The 22,250-nt window shown below is 45.9% G+C and overlaps 1 protein-coding gene across 2 annotated transcripts in view; it reads right to left on the bottom strand.

Moving 5' to 3' along the window:
• RACGAP1 (Rac GTPase activating protein 1) overlaps positions 1-20,982 on the bottom strand; it is a 42,924-nt gene extending 21,942 nt beyond the window's left edge. The window contains exons 1-4 of one of the 2 annotated variants that reach the window (XM_075902069.1): positions 20,869-20,982; positions 14,465-14,556; positions 9,859-10,061; positions 5,432-5,568 (exon numbers count right to left, since the gene is read on the bottom strand). In XM_075902069.1, coding sequence (XP_075758184.1) covers positions 5,432-5,568; positions 9,859-10,061; positions 14,465-14,549 — 425 coding nt within the window. In that variant the 5' untranslated portion in view covers positions 14,550-14,556; positions 20,869-20,982. The remainder of the gene's footprint in view (positions 1-5,431; positions 5,569-9,858; positions 10,062-14,464; positions 14,557-20,868) is intronic. The other variant, XM_075902070.1, reaches the window with a different exon arrangement.
• Positions 20,983-22,250: the final 1,268 nt, after the last annotated feature.

Raw genomic sequence — 22,250 nt, 5'->3', positions numbered from 1 at the left:
CCTCCTGCCCCTCTGTGCCCTCACCCACGATTTGCTCCATCATGACCTTCCTCATGCCCACCCCTTCTTTCAAGCCTTCTCCCAGCACCTCCCCCTCCAGCCCCCAATGCCCTTCCCCTCTCCTCTCCCAGCATCACCCTGTCCCTCCTCCCACGGACACCTCCCCTCCTGCCCTTTCCCTCATGGTCTGCACTTGGCCCCCATTTGTCTCTCCTGCACCCCTGTCCCTTGGTGCCTTCCCCACCTCGCCTCGCCTCCGCCACACGAGCCGGTTCCCTGCCTTCTCCTTCCACGTTGGGGAGCCGGGGGCCGCACTCAGGCCCCGGAGGCCGAACTCAGAGCTAGCCAGGCCCCGCGCCTCCCGCGGGTTTCTAAACCCCGGGCCGTGACGTCATGTCATGCCCGGGCGTTCTCCCTGCCCACGTGCAACGCCGCGCATGGGCGGCAGGCGGCAAGGAGGAGCTGCGCGCGGCAGGGAGTCCGGGGCCGAGGGGAACGCTCTGGGGGCAGGGCGGGAGGACGCACGAGGAGCCTGCTACAGGCAGAGCCGAGGAGAGACTCAGCCCCACATAGCGCTGGAGCAGGGCCCGGATCTTAACTCGCTGGCACTTCCGGGTACAGGGGCATGGGGCCCGATTTGACCTAAGGGCCGGCAGCCACCAGGCACGCTGAGGCCCGGCATTTTTTTTTCCCATGGCCTGGTACCGGGCCGCGGACCATAGTTTGGGAAACGCTGGCATATCTTAATTTGACACTGCCCCTTAGGGTGGACTTGGCCTATTTTAATTCCCTATATAGATTTTTTTTTTTTTTTTTTTTGGATATAGTGATCTCTTATGGCAGGGGTCTCCAACCTTTTTAATCACAAGATCACTTTTTGTATTTAAGTGCAATGTAAGATCTACCTCAAACCCAAATACCCTTGCCTGGCTTCCTTTCCACCCTTTCTCCGAGGCCCCGCCCTTTCTCCATCCCTTCTCCAAGGCCTTACCCTGCTCACTCCATCTCCCTTCCTCCCTGAACCTCATTTACTTTCACCAGGCTGGAGTAGAGTGTTAGGGTGCAAGATTTGGTCTTGGGCTAAAGAGTTCAGAGTGTGGGAGGGGCTCCGGGCTTAATCCAGGGAGGGAGAAGAGGGGCAGAATTGGGGTCCAGGAGGGATTTCAGGTGAAAGCTCTGGGAAGGAGTTTGGGTTCAGGGGAACTCATGTCTGGGACAGGCAGTTGGGTGCAGGAAGGGGTTCAGGACTGGGACAAGGATTCAGGATGCAGGATCTGACTGGGCACCACTTAACTGAGACTGCTTCCAGGTGGTGGAGCAGTGGAGTTAAGGCAGGCTTACTCGGGCCCTGGTCCTGCACCACTCCTGAAAGCAGCTGGCATGTACAGCAATGGCTCCGTGTGCTGCCCCTCATCTACAGGCACTGAGCCCACAGCGCCCCGTTATTGATCAATGGGAGTGGTGTCTGCAGGCAAGGCCAGCATGTGGAGACTCCCTGCTCTGCCTCTCTCGGGGGCTGCAGGGACATGCCAGCCACTTCCAGGAGCAGCAAATACCACTGGGATAATTATACCACCCACAACAGGTTAGGCATTTTAGAACACACTACTCAAAGAATTTAATTTACGCCTGAGAGAAATTAAAATTATGAAATGCACAAGCCAGTCAAGAACAAAAAATAACACACTTTGCAAGCAGTAAAAGTAGTAACCCCCCCCCCCCCACGTGTTGGGATGGGAGATGAGAGAAAGACAGCATGTGTTTGCAAGAATGATTAAGACACACTGTGTGAAGAGTGACTGAGATTTGCATTGCCAGGTTCCTTCCACCCCCTCCTCTCTGTGTGGAGGTAGGGTACAGAAGTGGGGGGAGGAGGGACACCCTTACATCAGCACCCCCGCTTTTCCTTCCCACACTGTGCACAGAAAGCAGGAGGCTCCCAGAGAGGCAGCTCCAAGGCAGAGGGAAGAAGCAGCATGACAGTAGGTGGAGGGGCAACTGAAGTGCCAGCGCTTGATAGCTTCCTGGCCAAACCAGTCAGGATCACATGTCAGAGACTCCAAGCTCTACCGGTAGAATCAGAGAACCAGAGCTGGAAGAGACCGTAGAAGGTCATCAAGTCCAGCCCCCTGCTCTAGGCAGGACCAATCCCAACTAAATCAACCCAGCCAGGGCCTTGTCAAGCCGAGACAAACACCTCTAGGGATGGAGACTCCACTACTTCCCTAGGTAACCCATTCCAGTGCTTCACTACCCTCCTAGTGAAATAGTATTTCCTAATATCCAACCTGGACCTCTCCCACCACAACTTGAGACCATTGCTCCTTGTTCTGCCATCTGTCATCCTGGCATCGAGCTGTTGATCACTACCCGCTGGGCCCGGCCTTCTAGCCAACTTTCTATCCATCTTACCGTCCATTTATCCAATCCACATTCCCTTAACTTGCTGGCAAGAATATTGTGGGAGACCGTATCAAAAGCCTTGCTAAAGTCAAGGTATATCACATCCACTGACTTTCCCACGTCCACAGAGCCAGTTACCTCATCATAGAAGCTAATCAGATTGGTCAGGCACAACTTGCCCTTTGTGAATCCATGCTGACTATTCCTAATCACTTTCCTCTCTTCCAAGTGCCTCAAAATGGATTCCTTAAGGATCCCTTCCATGATTTTTCTAGGAACCAAGGTAAGGCTGACCAGCCTATAGTTCCCTGGATCATCCTTCTTCCCTTTTTTGAAGATAGGCACTACATTTGCCCTTTTCCAGTCATCTGGGATTTCTCCCAATCTCCACAACTTTTCAAAGATAATGGCCAAAGGCTCCTCAGTGATATTTGCCAACTCCCTTAGTACCCTCGGATGCATTAAGTCCGGACCCATGGATTTGCGTACATTTAGCTTTTCTAAATAGTTCCTAACCTGTTCTTTACCCACCAAGGGCTGTACATCTTCATCCCATCTTGCGTCACTTAGCGCATTAGTCCAGGAGCCCACCTTGTCCATGAATACAGAGGCAAAGAAAGCATTGAGTACTTCAGCTTTCCCCACATCATCTGTCACTAGGTTACCTCTTTCATCCAGTAGGGGCCGCACACCCTCTCTGATCACCTTCTTCTTCTTAGCATGCCTGTAGAAACCTTTCTTGTTATCCTTCACATCCTTAGCCAGTCGCAATTCCATCTGCGCTTTCGCCTTCCTGATAACCCCCCATCATTCTTTAGCTATACATTTAAACCCCTCTCTGGTCATTTGTCCAAGTTTCCACTTTTTGTGAGCTTGCTTTTTATGCTTAAGTTCACCAAGGATTTCCCCCGTAAGCCAATCCGGTCTCCTACCATGTTTGCCTCTCTTGCTACGCGTCGGGATGGTTTATTTCTGTGCCTTCAATAAGGCTTCTTTAAAATACTGCCAGCTGTCCTGGACTCTTTCTCCTTCATGTTAGCATCCCAGGGGATTTTGCCCATCAGATCTCTGAGGGAGTCAAAATCTGCTTTTTTGAAGTCCAAGGTGTGTATTTTACTAGTCTCTTTTCTTCCTTTAGTCAGAATCCTGAAATCTACCATCTCATGATCACTGCTTCCCAGGTTGTCACCCACCTCTACTTCCCCTATTAGTTTCTCCGTTTGTGAGCAGAAGGTCAAGCTGCGCACAGCCACTGGTCAGATCCTTCAGCACTTGTACCAAGATCTACTGGTTGGTGACCTTCTGCCTTATGGCAATGAAACTCATTAATCTGTCATATTAAGAAATTTCCTGTGGTCAGTTTTAAACCTGCTTTCAGTTTCATGGAATGTAAATTGCTCTGTGAGAAAGGACAAAAATGAATATCCAACTTGCATTCTTTGTAGCAATCTTTTGTATCTACCCATTCTTTCTCGAAGCAGTTGTAAAGTTGACACTCAAACAGCAGTCTTTCCATTACAAAAAGTCTTTCAGTGCCTCTCTGAACCCTCTTATTTCTTCTTCCTCTTTCAGACTGAATACAGCAATCCAGATGAAAGCATGTCACTGATTTATAGAATGGCGCTGGAATGGGTTTTTTGTCCCATTCCTTATACTCCCCAACATTTTTACTTTTTTGGGTAGCTGATCCACACTGAGCAGAGGTTTTCATTTACTTATCCACAACAAATCCCAAATTCGCTCCTTCTATCCTCCCTCAAGTGTATATTCATTTCAGATAATCCTTGGTAAACAAACAAGGATAAATACAGGATCTCTCTGGAAGCAGGTCAATGACAGAAGTATTTCTGAACCCCTGCTTCACCTTCAGGCTTATTATTGGTGTGCAGGCTTAGTTATTGACACAGTTTAGTACAGTTATATAAAAAAGAAAATCTTTTACAAGTAGTGTTGTTATAGCTGAAGTGAAAGCACAGGAAAAAAATTGAGAGCTTTCAATAAAGCTGCAATGTCCTATGCTTTTATATTCTTCACCCACAAAGTTCTGATCACAGTAATAGTCTCCTAGTGCAATAGTCCTCAACCCTAAGACAAATCCTTTTTGGATACCAAATACAATTTTTTCTACAGAACCTAACCAGCATTCCACTATCTCAATAGAATCAAATGCCAACTACAGTTCCATTTTGCTCAATGCAAGGGCTTGCCTGCACAGTACATGCGCGAGAACCCAAGATGGAGATTTTGCCTCCTCCTTGTTCTCTTCCTAGAGTGCTGTGCTAATGCTCTTGAAATACTGCGCCATTAGGCACATCAAGGTAGACATCACCATTACAATGGCTTGATGTGGATCCATGCTCATGCTGCCGTTGCACAGGCAACCAGGGTCAAAAAGGGCCCGAAAAGACTGTTTCCCATTTGTCTGAATCAAGGGGGAGGGAGTAGACGAGCGCATTATGAGATGCTGACAATATGAACCCATAAGCACCTGATGCACACTTTTGGTCCCAGAGTGCACTGGGAGCATAACATAGGCATAGAAAGATAACTACCTATAGTGCATCACTCCCAGAGTTAAAGGCAGTCTCCCTAATGGGCATGTGCTACTTTGAATTATGTTAAATTCTTCCCTGCAGTGGGACATGGACCTGTGACTTTGCAAAATCAGGCGACCTCATCTCTTAGTGTGGACATGGCCTATGACTACATTAAATGAATCAATTGTCCCAAAAAAGCCAAATAGAATTACCTGTTTTAGTTGGATTTAGTAAGAAATATGCAATTCTTATAGCTTTCAATAAGAAAGGCAAACAGTTTCAAATTTTCAAAACTTTTAAAAAAATAGTGTTATGGATTAAATCACTGAGGAAGAGGCCACAAAAAAAATTCTGGAATACAGGGGGGGGGGGGGGGGGGAGATCTTCAGGATATTAAAGACTTCTACCAGTCTTAGATTACTATAGATCTATGGACCAAGAGTTTAAGTATTTGTGCTAATCAGTGATTTCCTTTATGGTCAGGTTCCTACCTTCTGTTCCCAGAACCCCTAGTAGAAGGTTGAGGCCTGTTAAGGAAGGCCAGGGCACTTTTCTGTTCTTCACTTAGCTGAATACTGCCAGATGCATCACACATCAGTAGTTCTCGAATCAGCTGGATCTGCCGCTCCTATAAAGCAGAAAACATCAATAGTAGCTAGGGGAGAAAGCTTCACTTTAGATTTATGGAAGACAGGCAGAACATAAGACATTTAATACAGCTAATGCAGATAGGCTTTGAGAAAGTTTGCTATTCCAACAGCATATTAAGAGCCCGTGAAGCAGAAACTGGTGCCCAAGCTTCCAACAGGTAACAATCTCAAATTAAAAGTACAGCTTGGACTTCCCTGGTTCAGCACACTCAGGACTTTACCAGTCCCGAACGAGGGTGTTTGCTGGACCAGAGGTCAATTCCAGACCCTCTGCTACCAGCCTCCAGCTTTTCCCAGGGGGCCACTGGGACTGCTGACTGCTCCTGGCTGCCAACTGGACCCCAGCCACTGGACTAGCTCTGCTCCCAGTTCTGGTTAGGCTATTAGCAGCAGAAAGGCCAGTGGCCAAACTCCCAGCCAGCCTTCCACTCCCAGCCAGCCGGGATGCTCTGGTCCAGCAATATCCATAGTCCTGTTTGACCATGAATGTTGCCGAACCACAGTGTCCTGGATCAGAGGTTCAACTTGTAGCAGCAGTGAGGTTCTTATGAATTAAACTTATTCAAATGAAGACTGTTTTCTACAGCAAGGAAGTATAATTTATTGATGTCTTATTAGATTCAGTTATTGGCTTCCAGAATTCCAAGTAGCTTAAACCTTTTTAGACTGCTGAGAAATGCACAAAAAGATTACACAGAATTGAACAATTTTCTGCTGAGGAAACCAATATGGAATCTTCCAAACAACACAGTAAGATAAGTATCAGAGGGGTAGCCAAGTTAGTCTGAATCTCCAAAAACGAGAAGTCCTGTGGCACCTTATGGACTAACAGATTTATTGGAGCATAAGCTTTTGTGGGCAAAGACCAACTTCATCAGATGCGGTAAGATAAATTCAACTCCTTACCAGTCTTGGTGGGGGGCTGGAGCAGCTTCCATCTATGTTGGGATGTGGGTAGGGGTCTGCTCCAGCCAGGCTGGGTCCACCATGGCCCTCCAAGTTAACCGGTTGCCCCTTACCAGCATGCTTACTGGGTAACCAGTTAACCCTTTATACCTCTAAACCAGGAGAGTTAAAAATGGTTCCTATCAGCTCATTAAACTCCCATAAGAGTTGCATGCAGCTTTGAAGATAGAGTGAACTCAAGCAGTCACAGAACCACACTGAACGTTTCTAATACTCTAATCCAATGAAAGTGCCTTGTGCCAGTTCCTATTGCCCAGTATCATTAAAATGTTACTTTTTGTTACATTTGAAGTAGGGCAGTCAAGAGATTAAAAAATTGTGATTAATGGAGCTGTTGTATCTGGTGTCACAAGATATTTGCGTGCCAGAAGTGCTGATGATTCATATGCTCCTTCATGCTTCAATTACCATCCCATGTGCCCATTCTGATGAGAACGTGACAGGTTGGATCACAGGAGGTCCCCTTGAGACTTTCACCTAGTGTGCTGATCGTACAACTGAGCCCACCTACCTGCCCTCTGGGGCACTTCACTCCCATCTTGCTGTGCCAGAAGCTCTAGTCTACCCTGCAAATGCATTACTTCAGGGAAGCAACACTCCCCACCCCAGCTCAGTAACACAGACTCATAGACTTTAAGGTCAGAAGGGACCATTATGATCATCTAGTCTGACCCCCTGCACAACGCAGGCCACAGAATCTCACTCACCCACTCCTAGAATAATCTTCTCACCTATATCTCAGATACTGAAGCCTTCAAATAGTTTGAAGGCCCCAAGATGCAGAGAATCCTCCAGCTGTGATCTGTATCCCATGCTACAGAGGAAGGCAAAAACCTCCAGGGCCTCTGCCAATCTACCCCGGAGGAAAATTCCTTCCCGACCCCAAATATGGCGATCAGCTAAACCCTGAGCATGTGGGCAAGACTCACCAGCCAGACACCCAGAAAGTTCTCTATAGTAACTCCTATCTTCCCTCCATTGACCTACAGATGCTGATAACAGCTCTGGGACAGATCAGCTACAGAAACTTAACAACCAGGAGCAGGAATCAACCCCCCAAATAAATCCATCATAAACGCAGTGCTTTTTTGTATTAAAAAAAGTGCCGGTACTCCAGGGGAAAAGTTGTTGAGCTCTAACTGGAGGTGCGGGTACTGTGTCTGGAGGTGCAGGTACTATGTACCAGGCAGTACCGTCACCAAAAAAAAAAAAAAAAAAAGTACTGTATACACATATATCATACATCATATACAAGTTTTACACAGAGAAAGCTCCTCAAGTTTGTTCTGTATCAACGAAAGAGAAAGGTACACAGCTGTTGCTCCCTGCCCCCAGTAGTATTTACACTGGATTTGATAATAAACATGTTTTTTATTAAGTATAAAAAGTAGGATTTATGTGATTGCAAGTGAAAACAGGCAAATCAAAGCATGTAACTAAATATAAAAACAAAACATACCAGCTAAGCCTAACACTATAAGAAAATTTATTACAGATTTTTCTCTCTTATTCCAGATAAAGTCATAGCTGATCCCTTCTCTAGCCTAGGTCTAACAGCTTCTTATGTATCCTCTTAGGGTGATGAAGTTTCAAAAGCCAGATGAAGGATGTCACTGATCACTTCCCATCTCTTAAATAGAATTGCCCCCAGTAGGAAACCTTTGTTCAATCCTCCCCATCCCAATGGAAAAATACTAAATTGATTCCAATACTAGGGGCATGGTCACATGTCTCAGTAGGACCAACGACGAGTTTTACGGGAAAAACAACCATTTACAGATCATTGTCTTCAGTACCAGGCCATTAAGTTCCTTAAGAACTACTAATGGATTTTACTAGAAGAATCAGACTTAATAAAACAGGTTTACTCTTAATATTTCTAATTTCACATAAGTGATAGATGCCTACAAATTGAAGAGATACATTCAGGGAATCAGATGCTCTTGAATGATAAGTTAACTTGCCTTATTTTGCATAAAGCATATTGGAGTTATGCACAGTCAAACATTTCTATAAAAATATGGAGGGGAAGCAGCACAAAGAGGTTCTACTCCACAAAGGTCCAAAGCAGCAAAACAGGCATGGTCACTTTCATCACCTTGCCACCAGCTAAAGGTTGATTTTCCTTTTTGGTGGTTTGGGTTCTGTAGTTTCCATATCAAAGTTACACTCTCTTAAGACTTCTAAGAAAATGCACCACACCTCCTCCGTCTCAGATTTTGGAAGGCTTCTTAATACTTAGGTATCTTTAGAAGTCTCACATTAGTACTTTTTTTGCATTTTGTCAAATCTGTAGTGAAAGTGTTCTTAAAACAAAAATGTGTTGGGTCATCATCCAGGACTGCTTTAACATGAAATATATGGCAGAATGCAGGAGATATACTATTCTCCTGCAAGAAGTAAATTAAATTTTTGACTGGAGGCTTTTAAAAAAAAAAAAAAAAAAAAAAAAAAAAACAAGCATGGTCAGCATTGAAGTATGTCTTCTGGAATGGTGGCCAAAATAAGAAGTGGCATATAAATGTTTAGCATATCTGTCACGTAAATACTTTGCACTGCAGGATAAAAGAGTGCCATGCAAATACCTTTTATCACTTTCAGGTGGCATTGTAAAACAAGAAGCCAACAGAATTATCTCCTCTAAATGTAAATAAACTTGTCTGTTTTAGCAATTGGCTGATCAAGAAGGAGGACTGAATGGACTTTTAAGCTCTAACGATATACATTGCTTTGATTTTGAGTTCAGTTATGTAACCCCCAAAAAATATATAAAAAAAATCTGCATTTGTAAGTTGCATTTTCACAATAAAGAGATTGCACTACAGTACTTGTACAAGGTAAATTGAAAAATACTATTTATCTACCATTTTAATAGTACTAATATTTATAACAAAAATAAATTGAGCACTGTACATTTTGTATTCTGGATTGTAATTGAAATCAATATATTTGAAAATGTAGAAAAATAAATTGAATTGGCATTCTATTGTTTAACAGTAATTAAATCTGCAATCAGAGAAGATTAAAATTATTTTTTTAATTTAATTGCAGTTAACTACGGATCAACAGCCTTAAATTGAAGGAGATGGTACTATGAGACAGATAAATATTAATATATATTACAGGAATTAATATGTTTGTGCCAACACATTTAAGTACATAGAGGTCTGTTGTAAGTTTCCAGATCCTTATCTGAGTGGACTTACCTACAGCATGAACACAGTCATTTAGATGAATCTCTATGGAACTGCAACAAAGCCTATTCCATACAGGAGTCACATCAGAAGTAACATGATACTCACCAGCTTCTCGCAGTCTGCTTCTGCTCGCTGTCTTCGCTTGATCTCCACATCCACCTGATTGCGAGCATGTTTCAACTTCACATCCAGAGCACTACGCTCAGTTTCTGTTTTCATCAGAAGATCCTTGTACCTGGCCAGCTCGTGATCTGCCTTCTGCCACTTTTTTCGGAACTCTTCAAAGTTCTTTGCCAACTGTATAAACTCTGGAAGAGAACACTTAGTCTTAATAACAGTGAAGAAATATAGCATCCCTCCTTTATGTAAGAAACAACCTTCCATTAATGATTATCTTCAAAAAAAGATAAAAGGCTTATCTGTCACTGGCCACCCTGTCTCTAGTATGTAAGAAACTGCTCACCTTATGCAGTAACTGACATTTGAGATGAGCGTCTCAGTGGGTGCTCCACAGTAAGTGTCGGTGCACCTCTGATTGGCGGGGCCACCCAGATGCAGTGCCTGGGCCGCACACCTTGCATGTCTTGATGTCACGCATGTGTGCCCCTCCCCTCACAAAGTTCCTTTCCTACCATGGAGAGCCAATAGAAAACCTGAAGTGGAGGGGAGTAAAGAAGGGCAGTGGAGCAACCACAGGAATACTCGTCTCAAAGAGCATCAGTTACTGTCACAAGATGAGTAACCTCCTGCTCTTTGAGAGATGTCTCAGTGGGTGCTGCACAGTATGCGACTTTGGATCAGGTAGAAAAGCCATGGATAAAAGTTCCTTAGCCACGTTGAGGCCAGAGACTAAAGCTTGCATGACTGCATAGTGTTTGGCAAAAGTATGCCTAGAGGCTCATGCAGTAGCTCTACAAATTAGGATCTTGCATAGAAAGGCTATGGAAGCAGCTACAAGCCTGGTGGAGTGAGCACAGATGGAGGTAGAAGAATTAGCACCATTAGCATTATAGCAATATGAGATCCAATGTGAAAATCTCTGCAAGGAGATGGCTTTACCTTTGCTATGGATACGAACAATTTAGGTGAAGACCTGAATGGTTTTGGTCCTATGGATATAAAAAGAGTGCTCTATGCAGATCCATTCTGTGCATTGATGACTTGGAGATGCCATGTGGCTTCGGGAAAAAATGTGAAGTGAATTTTTGGCAAGAATTCAGGGCAAGTGCAGAAGGTCACTTTATCTTTGTTGTACTCATGGCCAAACCACCATACACAATCTCTCTAATGTATCAAGCCAATGTGATGGTCACAAGGAATGATATATCCTAAGTATATAGTTTGCAACATCCATCTATCTAATGTGATAGACTATTGATAACAATAAAATGGGAAGAGATAATGTTCAAACACACAACTTAATAAAGGATGGTGACACTGGAGAGAGTGAGTGGTTTTCCAACCCCTCAACAAATTTGTTCATTAGGTTGAGGGAGCTGATGCATATTGTTGAGGATGGGCGATGGCACAGAGACCTATTTCTGTTGTGTTAAGGTTGTTGGTCTTGCCTTTGATTGCGTTGGGCGCATGGAGGATATTACTGTCTGGGATAAGGCTGATACCTGCATTGTCTCCACCTAGGTGTGGATACCCAGGTATTGGAATGTGGCTCTAGAATCCTTTGTGGTGTGTAGAATTTCATTGGTGGTCTCTGAGAATAATTTGTCTCTATCAAATGCGACATCATCCACTGATGATTCAATCTCCTATAAAAAGGCAGCAGAGTTGAACCAAGAGGCCCACCTCATAACTGCTGTAGCCATGGACCTTGCCACTGAGCCTGCAGTGTCAAAAACTGCTTTCAAAGCCATGCAGGAAATGGCATGACCCTCAACTATGACAGCCTTGAACTGCTAGTTTTTTGCATCCAGGATGTCATTAATAAAGTCTTTGAATTTTGAGTAATTCTTGTGGCCATATTTACTCAAGAGGGCTGTGTAATTGGCCACATAGAATGGAAGAGTGAATGACGTATTTACTTTGAAGCCAAAAAGGTCAAACATTTTACTATCACAGCATGACGGCGTGGAGCAAAAATGTTGCTGCTTATTTCTGATGGGCAGCTTCCACAATCAGCAAGTTGGAGATGGGGTAAGTGAAGAGGAAATCTGAGCCTCTAGGTAGGACATATTTTCTACCCACTTGCAAGTAGGTGGATAGTACAGTGGCAGGCGTCTGCCAGATGGTCTTGGCTGGATCCATTACTGCAGAATTAAATGGTAAAGCAATCCTGGATGTTACAAACTGTAAAATATCAATGAGCTCATGCAACCTTCTCCAACATAATGTTGAGCTCTGCCTTTGCACATTTGAAAAGGCCCCTAAAATGAGTGAAGTCGTCAGCAGCAATAGAGGTGGTGGTATGATGGCTATGTCCGGGGAGGAAAATGAATTAGTTTCTGGGGATGTATTGGGGCCAGTGGCTGTGGCTGGGTATGGTCTGCCTCCTTATGTTGCTGTTGCATAGGTGGAGACTGATGGGGCGAGGACGTCTCCTGTGGTATAGTGTGTGCTTGTTAGACTGGTGTCTGTAGTGGTGTTCATATGGGTTCAAATATTGCCAGTGTCCCGGGAGGGCATGGAAGGTGGCATCCACAGCTGTCCATACCAGGAGGGCAAACCTCTGACTACGGTGCATCAGGATTGAGTATGTGCCGAGACAGTGGATGGATCAATGGGAAGAGTTTTGTGGTGAGAAGACTACCTCCACATCCTCATTTTCCTCACTGGAAAAATCAACAGCAAGAGATGTTGGTGTGGTGCCAGAATGCCTCGTGAGAGGTTGGTGCTTACAAAGCCTCTTCACCTTTTAAATCGCCCTAAGAGGTCACTCTGGTAAGTAAATTACAGCACCAGAGTGGACAGTGCTGTGACAGGCTGCACCAAGGGGTCAGGTGCTGTGCCTCAGGTTCGAACAATGCTGGCCAAGATGGGGAGATGACTAGTGCCTCCTCAGCGCTGGTGGGTGGTGCAGCATTAGTAGCAGGTACCAGAAGCAGTGCCTGTACCATTGGGGAGGAAATATCGGTACCATAAGGCAGGAAACTTGAAGTCTTTATCCTTGGCACAGGGTAGGTGCACAGCAGGGTTAGTGATGGTGCGGGCAGTGCCGGAGACGCCCAGAGCATGATAGTACTGAGATGCAGCATAGCAGAGAGAGTCAGCACCCAAGAGAATGCACTTTTGAAGAAGAGACTCTATGCGTTACCACAGAGGCGAACTTTTTTGAGGTTTTCTTTTCTTCTGTGGATTGAAGGGTTTCAGGAGTGAAGACCTGGGTCTCAAGCCAAAAAAAGGGATTTTTCAGGCAAGATAAGTTTGAGGCACAGGTCCCTGTTCCTCGGAGATCATGCTTTGAGCTTGCTGCAATGAGCATACATGTGGGAAATATGGGATTCCCTCAGGCGATGTACATATTGTCAGTGCCCATCTGAGACGGGAATAGAAGTCATTGCATAACAAACAATTTAAAATCTGATGAGCCAGGTATCCTATCAAAACTATAATGAGAAGGAACATTTACGTTTTTTTTTTTTTTAAAAGGTGAGGGGAAAAAATTGGAAATGCCATCTAAACAACTAGGAGAAAAAACAACTAATTATCTAACTAGAACCATAATGAAGAGAAGCTTGCTGAGGAACACTGCAGGGCTCTGTCTCTGGCTGGGGATGGTAGACAAGGAATTGGGGAAGAGGGCACATGCACGGTATAAAGGCACTGCAGGCACTGTGCCTGCATGGCCCCTAGGAAACTACTCTAAAAGACTCTGATCAGTGACACAGGGGCACACCGACACCTACTGTGGAAGACCCACAGGGACATCTTTCAAAGAAGAATGTAGACTTCAACATAAGATAGTCACGTCTCAGGTTTCATGTGTCACTGTAAATCAGCTTAAAGAAAAAGATGACCTTCCTGGCAAATTGTCATACATCATGACAAAGTTACTATTATTAAAATAACATGAGGACAGAGTACATAATGGTCACAACTTAGTACACAGGAAAAACATTCAGTAGCAGATTCAAATGTTAACTGCTGTAATATGCTCCAGTAGATGTAGATTAGTATTACAGATGTCTGGAGCTGCAATCCCATTCAGCTAGATAATTATACAAATATTGATTTGAAAATAAAAAGACATTTGCTTTAGCTGTTTAACACTGCTGTATGAGGAATGTAAGTGTTCCACTCTGCAAGGTTACAACAAGAAGAGATTTCATAAGATTGTCTTCAGCCAGTGTTTTTCAACTTGCTATTAATGGCAGCAGTTAACCCATGTCAAAGAAAGTTAACTATTCAGCTCCCTTAAGGTTTTAACCCCCTCCTTTGGTAAACATTAGCTTACTACACACACATACTTTCTGTTACTTACCAACCTTATGAATTCCAACTTTGAAGTTCCAAGTGAAAAAAACCCAACCAAACCCAGCTTGCTACATCATGATGTAGCCAGAAATTCAAATGGCCACTTCAAGCATCCAGTGAGAGCTAATGAACCATGTTCGCTCCCAAATCTATGCCTGAAAGACCACCACTACCTACAAAGCCATCAGTGGGCTCTTTGGTACCCAGGGCTGAAATCAAAACAAGCTAACAGCTGTCTATTTTTATACTGAACAACCTACGAGTTAACTGTGACATGACTTACGATATTCACTTCCTTCATTTAGGAATTCTGCCTGGCGCATGAGATGGTCAAACAGATTCCATAAATTCAGCATTGCTGTTTCCATCTTCCTGCTAAGAAATCAAGAGAGTTAAAATAATCTATCCAGGTTTTTCCCTCCTTCAGACAAAAGAATCATTGACAGCCTAGAACAAACCTGTGCTCAAAAGTCTCAACATTAGGGATGTGTCTAGACTACATGGCTCCATCAAGTCGACAAGTCAATGAAGCAGGGATTTAACTAATCCCCACTTCATTATAATAAAAATGGCTGCCGCGCTATGCCGACAATCAGCTGATCCGGCACAGCGTGGCAGTCTAGACACGGCACGGTCAACAAGGGAAGCCTTTTTTAAGGTTGTTTTTTTGGTTGGGTCCTGGACCCGGCATGAGCCAAGACTCAGGCGGGCTGTTGGCCAGTCTGCTAAAAAATTTACTGGCGGGGGGAAAAATGTGTAATCTATAGCATTAATCCGTAAGATTTTGCATATCAGTTAATTGACTATGCTATTTCTTACCTATTTTGAGGGTATAGGATATTGTTCCAATTCCAACCAAGGAATTCAAAAGATAACATTATCCATACATTTGCAGAGCTACACATGTAAAAATTAAAACAAATATTCTTGAGATCTTTGGGTAGAGTTGGATTTTGCTTTTTTTAAAATTACTGTTCTTACTGAAAAGATCTTTTAAAATCCTGGCCATGGTAGCACCAATTACATCACAGCAGTGATTAAGACAGTAATTGCTAGCTCAGCAGTGCAGAAATTACTTCCCTAATGTCAGTTTCTGCTGGAATGCTTATGAGAACTCTGGCTAACATGTTAATACCAAGTACAGGCAGATGATTACATTGTAGTATGCCCTGGCATTCAAGCTACACAATAAACCACCTCCACAATTAAAGGGAAAAAAAGAATATTTTAAAGCAATATACATATAAATCACTCTGAACAGGTATGCTATAATCCCATTTAACATGGAAAATTCAAAATGAGAGCTCCTCATAGAAGAAAAATTATACTGCAACAAGGTTATTCTATACGTCTGTTCTTTCACGCACACTCTTCATAATAAGGACTCCTAAAAAGAAGGGGGGACATCAATTTTTAAGCATTCATATATTTTCCTATTTAATTCTGTTAGTTTCATCATGACTGATGTCAAACCAATGGTACAGTCCAGAAAAGTCTCATTACTTAGTAATCTTTAATTACAAGAGTAAGGCTTTGCAAGGACTGAATTCCAAGTTCAGATACCAAACCAGCATCAGAAGCAGATGAATCCTCAAAGACTTAATTTTCATGAAAATGTTCTTAGAAAGGGTAAGGAAAGAGTGTGATATGATAGCAGAATTGTTTCTAAATGCTTTCCAATGGGCGGATTCTCATAGTTGACTCTCTGCTAGGTTTTCGACACAGTCGCAGATGGCATTTTGATATATAAGCTAGAAAAATTCAGGCTCAGTGCAACTATCATTAACTGGATATCTAACTGGTTAAACAATCGCAAAGAAAAATAGTAACTATAAACAGAAATGTGTCAGATTGGAGAGAGATTTCAAGTGAGGTTCGACAGCGATGTATTCTGAGTATGGTGTTGTTTGATACCTTTATTAATTGCCAGAATACAGAACTGATTAAATTTGTAGATGGCACAAAGCTGGAGAGGTTAAAAATATTTTGGAGGACTCAGAGGGATCTTGATAAATTGAAGAACCAGGATATAAACAACAAATGAACAGGGCAGGTGTAGCCAACCAGTTAGACATGAAGAGCCAAAAGAGCTGTGGATAGTAGTGCAAAGAGCCACACATCCCTCCCCAGAGCCAGACACCCCCAACCCCCTGCCTAACCCAATGACCTTCCTCCTCCCCCAAGCCACGCACCTTCAGGTCCCTCCCATTCTAACCCAATGCCTGGGTCTCACTGGAGCTGCCACAGCCATGCACTTCTCCCTCCAGGAACTGGGGCACGTGCACAAAGTGGGCATGCGGCTCCAAACAAGCCATAACCCTGAGAGCCGCATTTCTGTGAGCAAAAAGCCACACGTGGCTCAAGAGCCACAGGATGGCCACCCCTGGAATAGCATGTGACATAGCAGCAGCATTGCTGATAATGATTTGGGAGTCGTGGAAGATCACAAACTCAACACGAGTCAGAAATATGATGCTGTTGCATTAAAAAAATGCAATTTTAAGCTGCATAACAGAGCCAATTGCAGCTGCCTGATTGCAGAACAGACAGCATGTGACATGCCCCTCTACCCTCATTCCCCCAGGCCCACAGCAGCAAATATGGCCCCTGAAGGTGCTTTGAGCACATACAGGGACATGGAAGGCAGGGACTCTGGCTAAGGAACCTGCTGAGTTGCTGGCTGGAAGCCACCCAGGTGCATGTCTCTCAGAGAGAGCCTGCCTCCGGCACCCCAGCTCCTCCCTTCCACAAGCCTCTGTCCCACTCCTACATCCCATGTAATCCAAACCTTCTGCACCCTTGCTCCAGCCCTCATACACCTTCCCAGACACTGCTTCCTCTCCTATACTCCTACTCAAATCACAAACCCCTCCCAAACTTTGCATCCCAATCCACTGTCCCATGGTCACAACTCATATCCCTGAATCCCCTCCTACACTCTTGCTCCAGGTTACGCCCCCCCCCCCAACCCTGCACTCCCTCCTCCTATACCTTCCGCCAGGCTGGAATCCTCTCCTGCAACCATATCGCTCCCTGACTCTGCACCCCAATTCCCTATGCCAGGTCACAACCCAAAAACCTGCACCTCTACCCAAGGTCACTCTCCCCTCCCAGGCCCTGCACCCCATCCTGGAATGCAGTCTTCTGCCCCAGGTCACAATAACCTCCTTCACCCAAACTCCCTCGCAGATCCTACACCCCAAGTTACCTTTGGCCTCCAACCTCCACCCCGACTCCCACACCTTCTCTGTTAATATAATGGATGAGTACGGTCCTTGACTGCTTACCAAATTCTTGGAATGGCCCCTAGCAAAAATTGTCCACCCCTGATTTAGACAACAAAATTCTGCATGTTGTCAGGGGGTTAGATTAGCTAACCCTTGCAATCTCTTCTAACCCTCTGATTTTTCAAAGGTACCGAATATCCAGAATTCCCATTAACTTCAAAGTAAAATTGAGTGTTCAGTACCTCAAGCCAAACCAGAATGTTTTTGAGGAGTTTTTACTATTCTCATCCATTGACCAGATGCAAAAAACCAATGTTCCCAAAATAAATAGCAGTAGGAACACATTTTAGAATTCAATTTGAGAATTAGATTGTTTTAATTAACATAAAAGGCTAATTTGTTTGTGCCAATTTAGTGATTCATACTGCTAAAAGATAGCAAAGTTTTGAGATAAAATGCCATTAGCACATCGCTACAAGGCATGACACATGAATTTATGGAAATACCTTGGACTACTCAATATCATCAGGCAAACAGCCAAAGGCCTTAACTGCCATATTAATGTAGATATTTTATTCTAGATGCAGTGCAAGTATGACAGACTATATGGCAGCATGGACATAAAATTAAAATATATATACTTTTTTTTCCTGTGGGACAATGAAGTTACATCACATCACAGCATCCACAGGCTGGGGGGGGGGGGGAGGGGAGGCCTCGTCCACCCCAGGCTCTGTCTCTGGAGCCAAGCCTCACCCACTGCCAGCCCGGCCCTCTCCGGCAGCCATGTAGAGATCTGGGCTGGGGCACCACGGCCTCTGCCTTCCCCGGACACTGGGAGCAGAGCCAGGCCTGGCATACAGCAGCCTGGCCTTCTCTGTTGTGGCCTTGCCCAGATGCTGGGGGCAGGGCTGGGCCTGGTCTCGCTGCAGTCCAGCCTTGCCTGGGGGCAGGGACTCACCCCAGAGAGGAGGCGGTTACGCTGGGGTCAGGGAGATGGCGGCTGCTGTGACCAGGTGCGGGGTGAGAAGGGACCCAGTCTGGCGCAGCCAGAATGGGGGTGGGGGCAGGGAAGGGACCTGAGCTGGTGGGGTAGAAGGAGCGTGGGCATTGGAAGGGCAGGGGAGAAGGAGCCCAGGCTGGTAGAGCCACAACCTGGCCCTCCCTGGTGGACCCGGGGGGGGGGGGGGAAGGAGGAGGAGCTGGGGTTGCGTACCCCCTGCGAGAGGGGAGTTGGTGAGCGTAGCGAGCAGGGGGCACAACCCTCAGTAAAATTAAAATGCTGCATATTAAGATCTTTACCATATAGGCCTAATTAGAACAACATATATGATTCCTTAACACCTGAATTCTTTGGTACCATGTCCAAAATCATATACTCCAATAAAGACCGCTACTGGGTTAAATGTCCCTGGAATCACTTCAGCAGCAGTTCTTTTTATTGACTCATTAAAAACCTGTCTCCTGTGGTTATGAAAATAAGTGTAAGAAGAAAAAAAAAAGCACCACTTTTGGTTACATACAAAAAAAAAAAAAATCAGAAACAATCAGGCACGACATCACCTCAACAGAAGTTGGTAAAAAATTCTCAGACTGCAGGCAGTAATATCAGCTCCTCTATCAGGAATTCAAAGACCTTTGATGGAAGCAAGCAGTAGCCAAGGCCTGCTCTTCACAGGAAGAGGAACTTCAGAGCTGTCCCTTTCTGTCTGCAGTATGCCTTTAATTCAGGAGTGGGGAAACTAAGGCACAGGGTCTGAAGCACACAAGATTGACTAGCCAACTCCCGCCTAGGCTCTCGTGTGCAATGGGCATTTGGGGAATTGCTTCAGGGGCCAGGTCAGTGAAGGTTTAAGGGTTTTTTCTCCTTTGCTTCTTACTTTAATTGATATACAGTTTACTCTTTCCTCATCCAAAGCAACTTTATGGACACAGGAAGCAGTACACAACCACCAGTCATTTCTGTCTGTTTTTTTCCTCTGCTATGACCAGGCTAGTTATGTTCCTTGCATACAACATCCCACCATCTACCTAGTGGTCAGATTGTAAATCAAACTGACTGTGGTTGTCTTTGTATTATATTATTTAATATCCTATTCTTGTTTGTCTTGTACAAGCGCCTCACTTCACCATGATGCTATTTATTTATACCTCACCTGGTAGACCTGCTAGTAAGCCTAACAGAACTCTAATTCAGGTCCCTATGTTTTAAAGTTCATATAATAGGATGTAGGTGGCACTATATGTTTACTCTCAGACATACTCTTCCAGTAGAAAATCATTACCTCATCGCTAGGCAATCAGTGCCAGCATTGCCAAACCATCTGAAGCTTATTTAGCTAAGAGCATCCCGAGCACCTCTTGGAACTTAGTGGAGCCATCTCCTTAGTTGGCAAATGTATCTCATATTCCTCTAAGTGCAGATGGAGGATCATTCTCAGTAGAAAAGGAACAACAAATGTCCCACTGGACAGACACAGTATTTGAACATTCCTGTTCTCAGTAGGAACATGAAGGAGTAACTAGGGTGGCCAGATGGTTTCAACAAAAGTACCAGACACACTTGACATTACATTACAATCTACATTACATCTTAGTTAGAAAATACCAGACATTTCTATTTTCTCATTTTGTTTCCCAAACAGAAAGCTCAAATACTGGACAGTCTGATTGAAAACTGGACACCCAGCAACCCTAGGAGATAAAATGGTGTCCCTGGCCTCTGTCTGTCAGAGGCTGGAGCGGGATGGCAGGAGACAAATCGCTTGATCATTGTCTTCGGTCCCCCCTCTCTGGGGAACCTGGTGCTGGTCACTGTTGGGGCTGGATGGACCTTTGGTCTGACCCAGTGCGGCCGTTCTTGTGTTCTAACCGGCTAACAGGGGAAGCAGGAACAGGGCTGGCCCATTGCAGGCAGGGGCTGCTCTGGCCAGGCTGCAGAGCACCCCCCGCCCCAGCCTGTCTCCCATGTAATCCAATGAAACAGGAGCGCATCGCCAGATGGAAACCAAGCAGGCTCATGTCGCAGGCCCGCGCTGGGCAGCTGCCCCGCAGTGACCAGGGCTGCAGCCTGCACGTCGCCCCCCCTGTCCACACACACACGGGGGGGGGGGGCTGGGGAAGTCCCACTTTAGCCTCATGGGAGGATCCTGACGGTCAGTGGCGAAGGTGACCCCGGAGCGAGCCTCAGGGCGGGAGCTGCCCGAGTCCGTGTCCGCAGCCCCGGGGGCTGATTTGGGCAGCAGCCTCGGCGGGTAACTCCCCTGCATCAGACGCCTCGGCCAGGCGCGCCCCCCTCGGGGCCCTTCCCCACGGGGGCCCCACCCCGGCTTGGAGGGGGAGCAGGGGTCAGAGCCAGGACACGCTGCGGCCGCGCCCCCAGGCCCCGCCGGCCAGGAGTCCGCGCGGCCCCAGCCCGGGAGAGACTCCCCCTCGGCCCCGGCCAGCGCCCGCTACTTACCCCGATCGCCTCAGGCCGCGCACGGGCGACCCTGCCTCGCCTCGCCAACCCACCGGCGCGCGCTCAACCGCAACTGTGTCGCGCGGACCGCCTCGCCTTCGGATTTGAATCTGGCCAATGAACAGCGAGCTGGGGAGGGGCCTTCTCTGCCATTGGCCCCGCTTCCGCAACGGGCACGCTGAAGCTGAGCGGGACGCCATCTTTGTTCAGGGCCAGGCTTCCCAACCCGGAGGGGTGCTGGGGCGTGTAGGTCCCATGTGGCAGTGTAAGTCAACAGTGTGCCCTTGTAGCCAAGAAGGCAAATGGCATATTAGGTTGCATTAGGAGGAGCATTGCCAGCAGATCCAGAGATGTCATTATTCCCCTTTATTCGGCTTTGGTGAGGCCACATCTGGAATATTGTGTCCTGTTCTGGGCCTCCCACTACAAAAAGGATGCGGACTCATTGGAGAGGGTCCAGCGGAGGGCAACGAAAATGATTGGGGGTTGGAGCATATGACTTATGAGGCGAGGCTGAGAAATTTGGGTCTGTTTATTCTGCAGAAGCGAAGAGTGAGGGGGGTTTAATAGCAGGCTTCAATTTTCCTTAAGGGAGGTTCCAAAGAGGATGGAGAGAGGCTGTTCTCAGTAGTGATGGATGGCAGAACAAGGAGCAATGGTCTCAAGTTGCGGTGGGAGAGGTCCGGGCTGGATATTAGGAAAAACTATTTCACTAGGAGGGTAGTGAAGCACTGGAATGGGTTACCTGGCTCCATTGACAGTTTTGAGGAGCAGTAGGAGCAGTCCCTGTCCGGTTCCCTTGTTTTAAACGTGTGACCCACACCACCTGACCCTGTTTTGTCATTATTTGTCCCCCGGAATTAGTTGGACCCTGGGTCTAGTCGTCCCTCCTGCAAGGCTGGGGGAAGGGCTTTGAGAAGTGCCGCCCCTCCCCCCCACGGTTTTCAAATAGTGCCTGGGTGCCAAGATGCTTAGGGTATGTCTACTCTAGCCCCCTAGTTCAAATTAGGGAGGCTAATGTAGGCATTCGAAATTGCAAATGAAGCCCGGGATTTACACCTTGCTCCCTGCGCCTCAGTTCTCCATCTGTAAAGTGCGCCGAATAACTTGGCCAACTTAGGGCCAGCCAGACCGCTCTCCCATAGTGAGATCTGGAAACGTGGTCTCCTATCCAGATGAGCTGGCTCTTCCCTTTTATACCCTCGCTCCAAGCCCAGAGCAGCTCCTTTACCCCTTCCTGCCCATGGTGGGTTTCCACACATCCCCCTCCCCCGCATACTTCAGGGCTGGGACCTTCACTAATGATGCATGTGTGGAATGCATCAGAACAGGGCCCTCCAGCTTCTTCTTCAATACACATAATTAATAGGAAGAAACAATTT

This window comes from Pelodiscus sinensis, chromosome 19, assembly GCF_049634645.1.
Source record: "Pelodiscus sinensis isolate JC-2024 chromosome 19, ASM4963464v1, whole genome shotgun sequence".
Classification (NCBI taxonomy): Eukaryota; Metazoa; Chordata; order Testudines; family Trionychidae; genus Pelodiscus; species Pelodiscus sinensis.
This window is presented reverse-complemented; position numbering and strand designations above follow the sequence as displayed.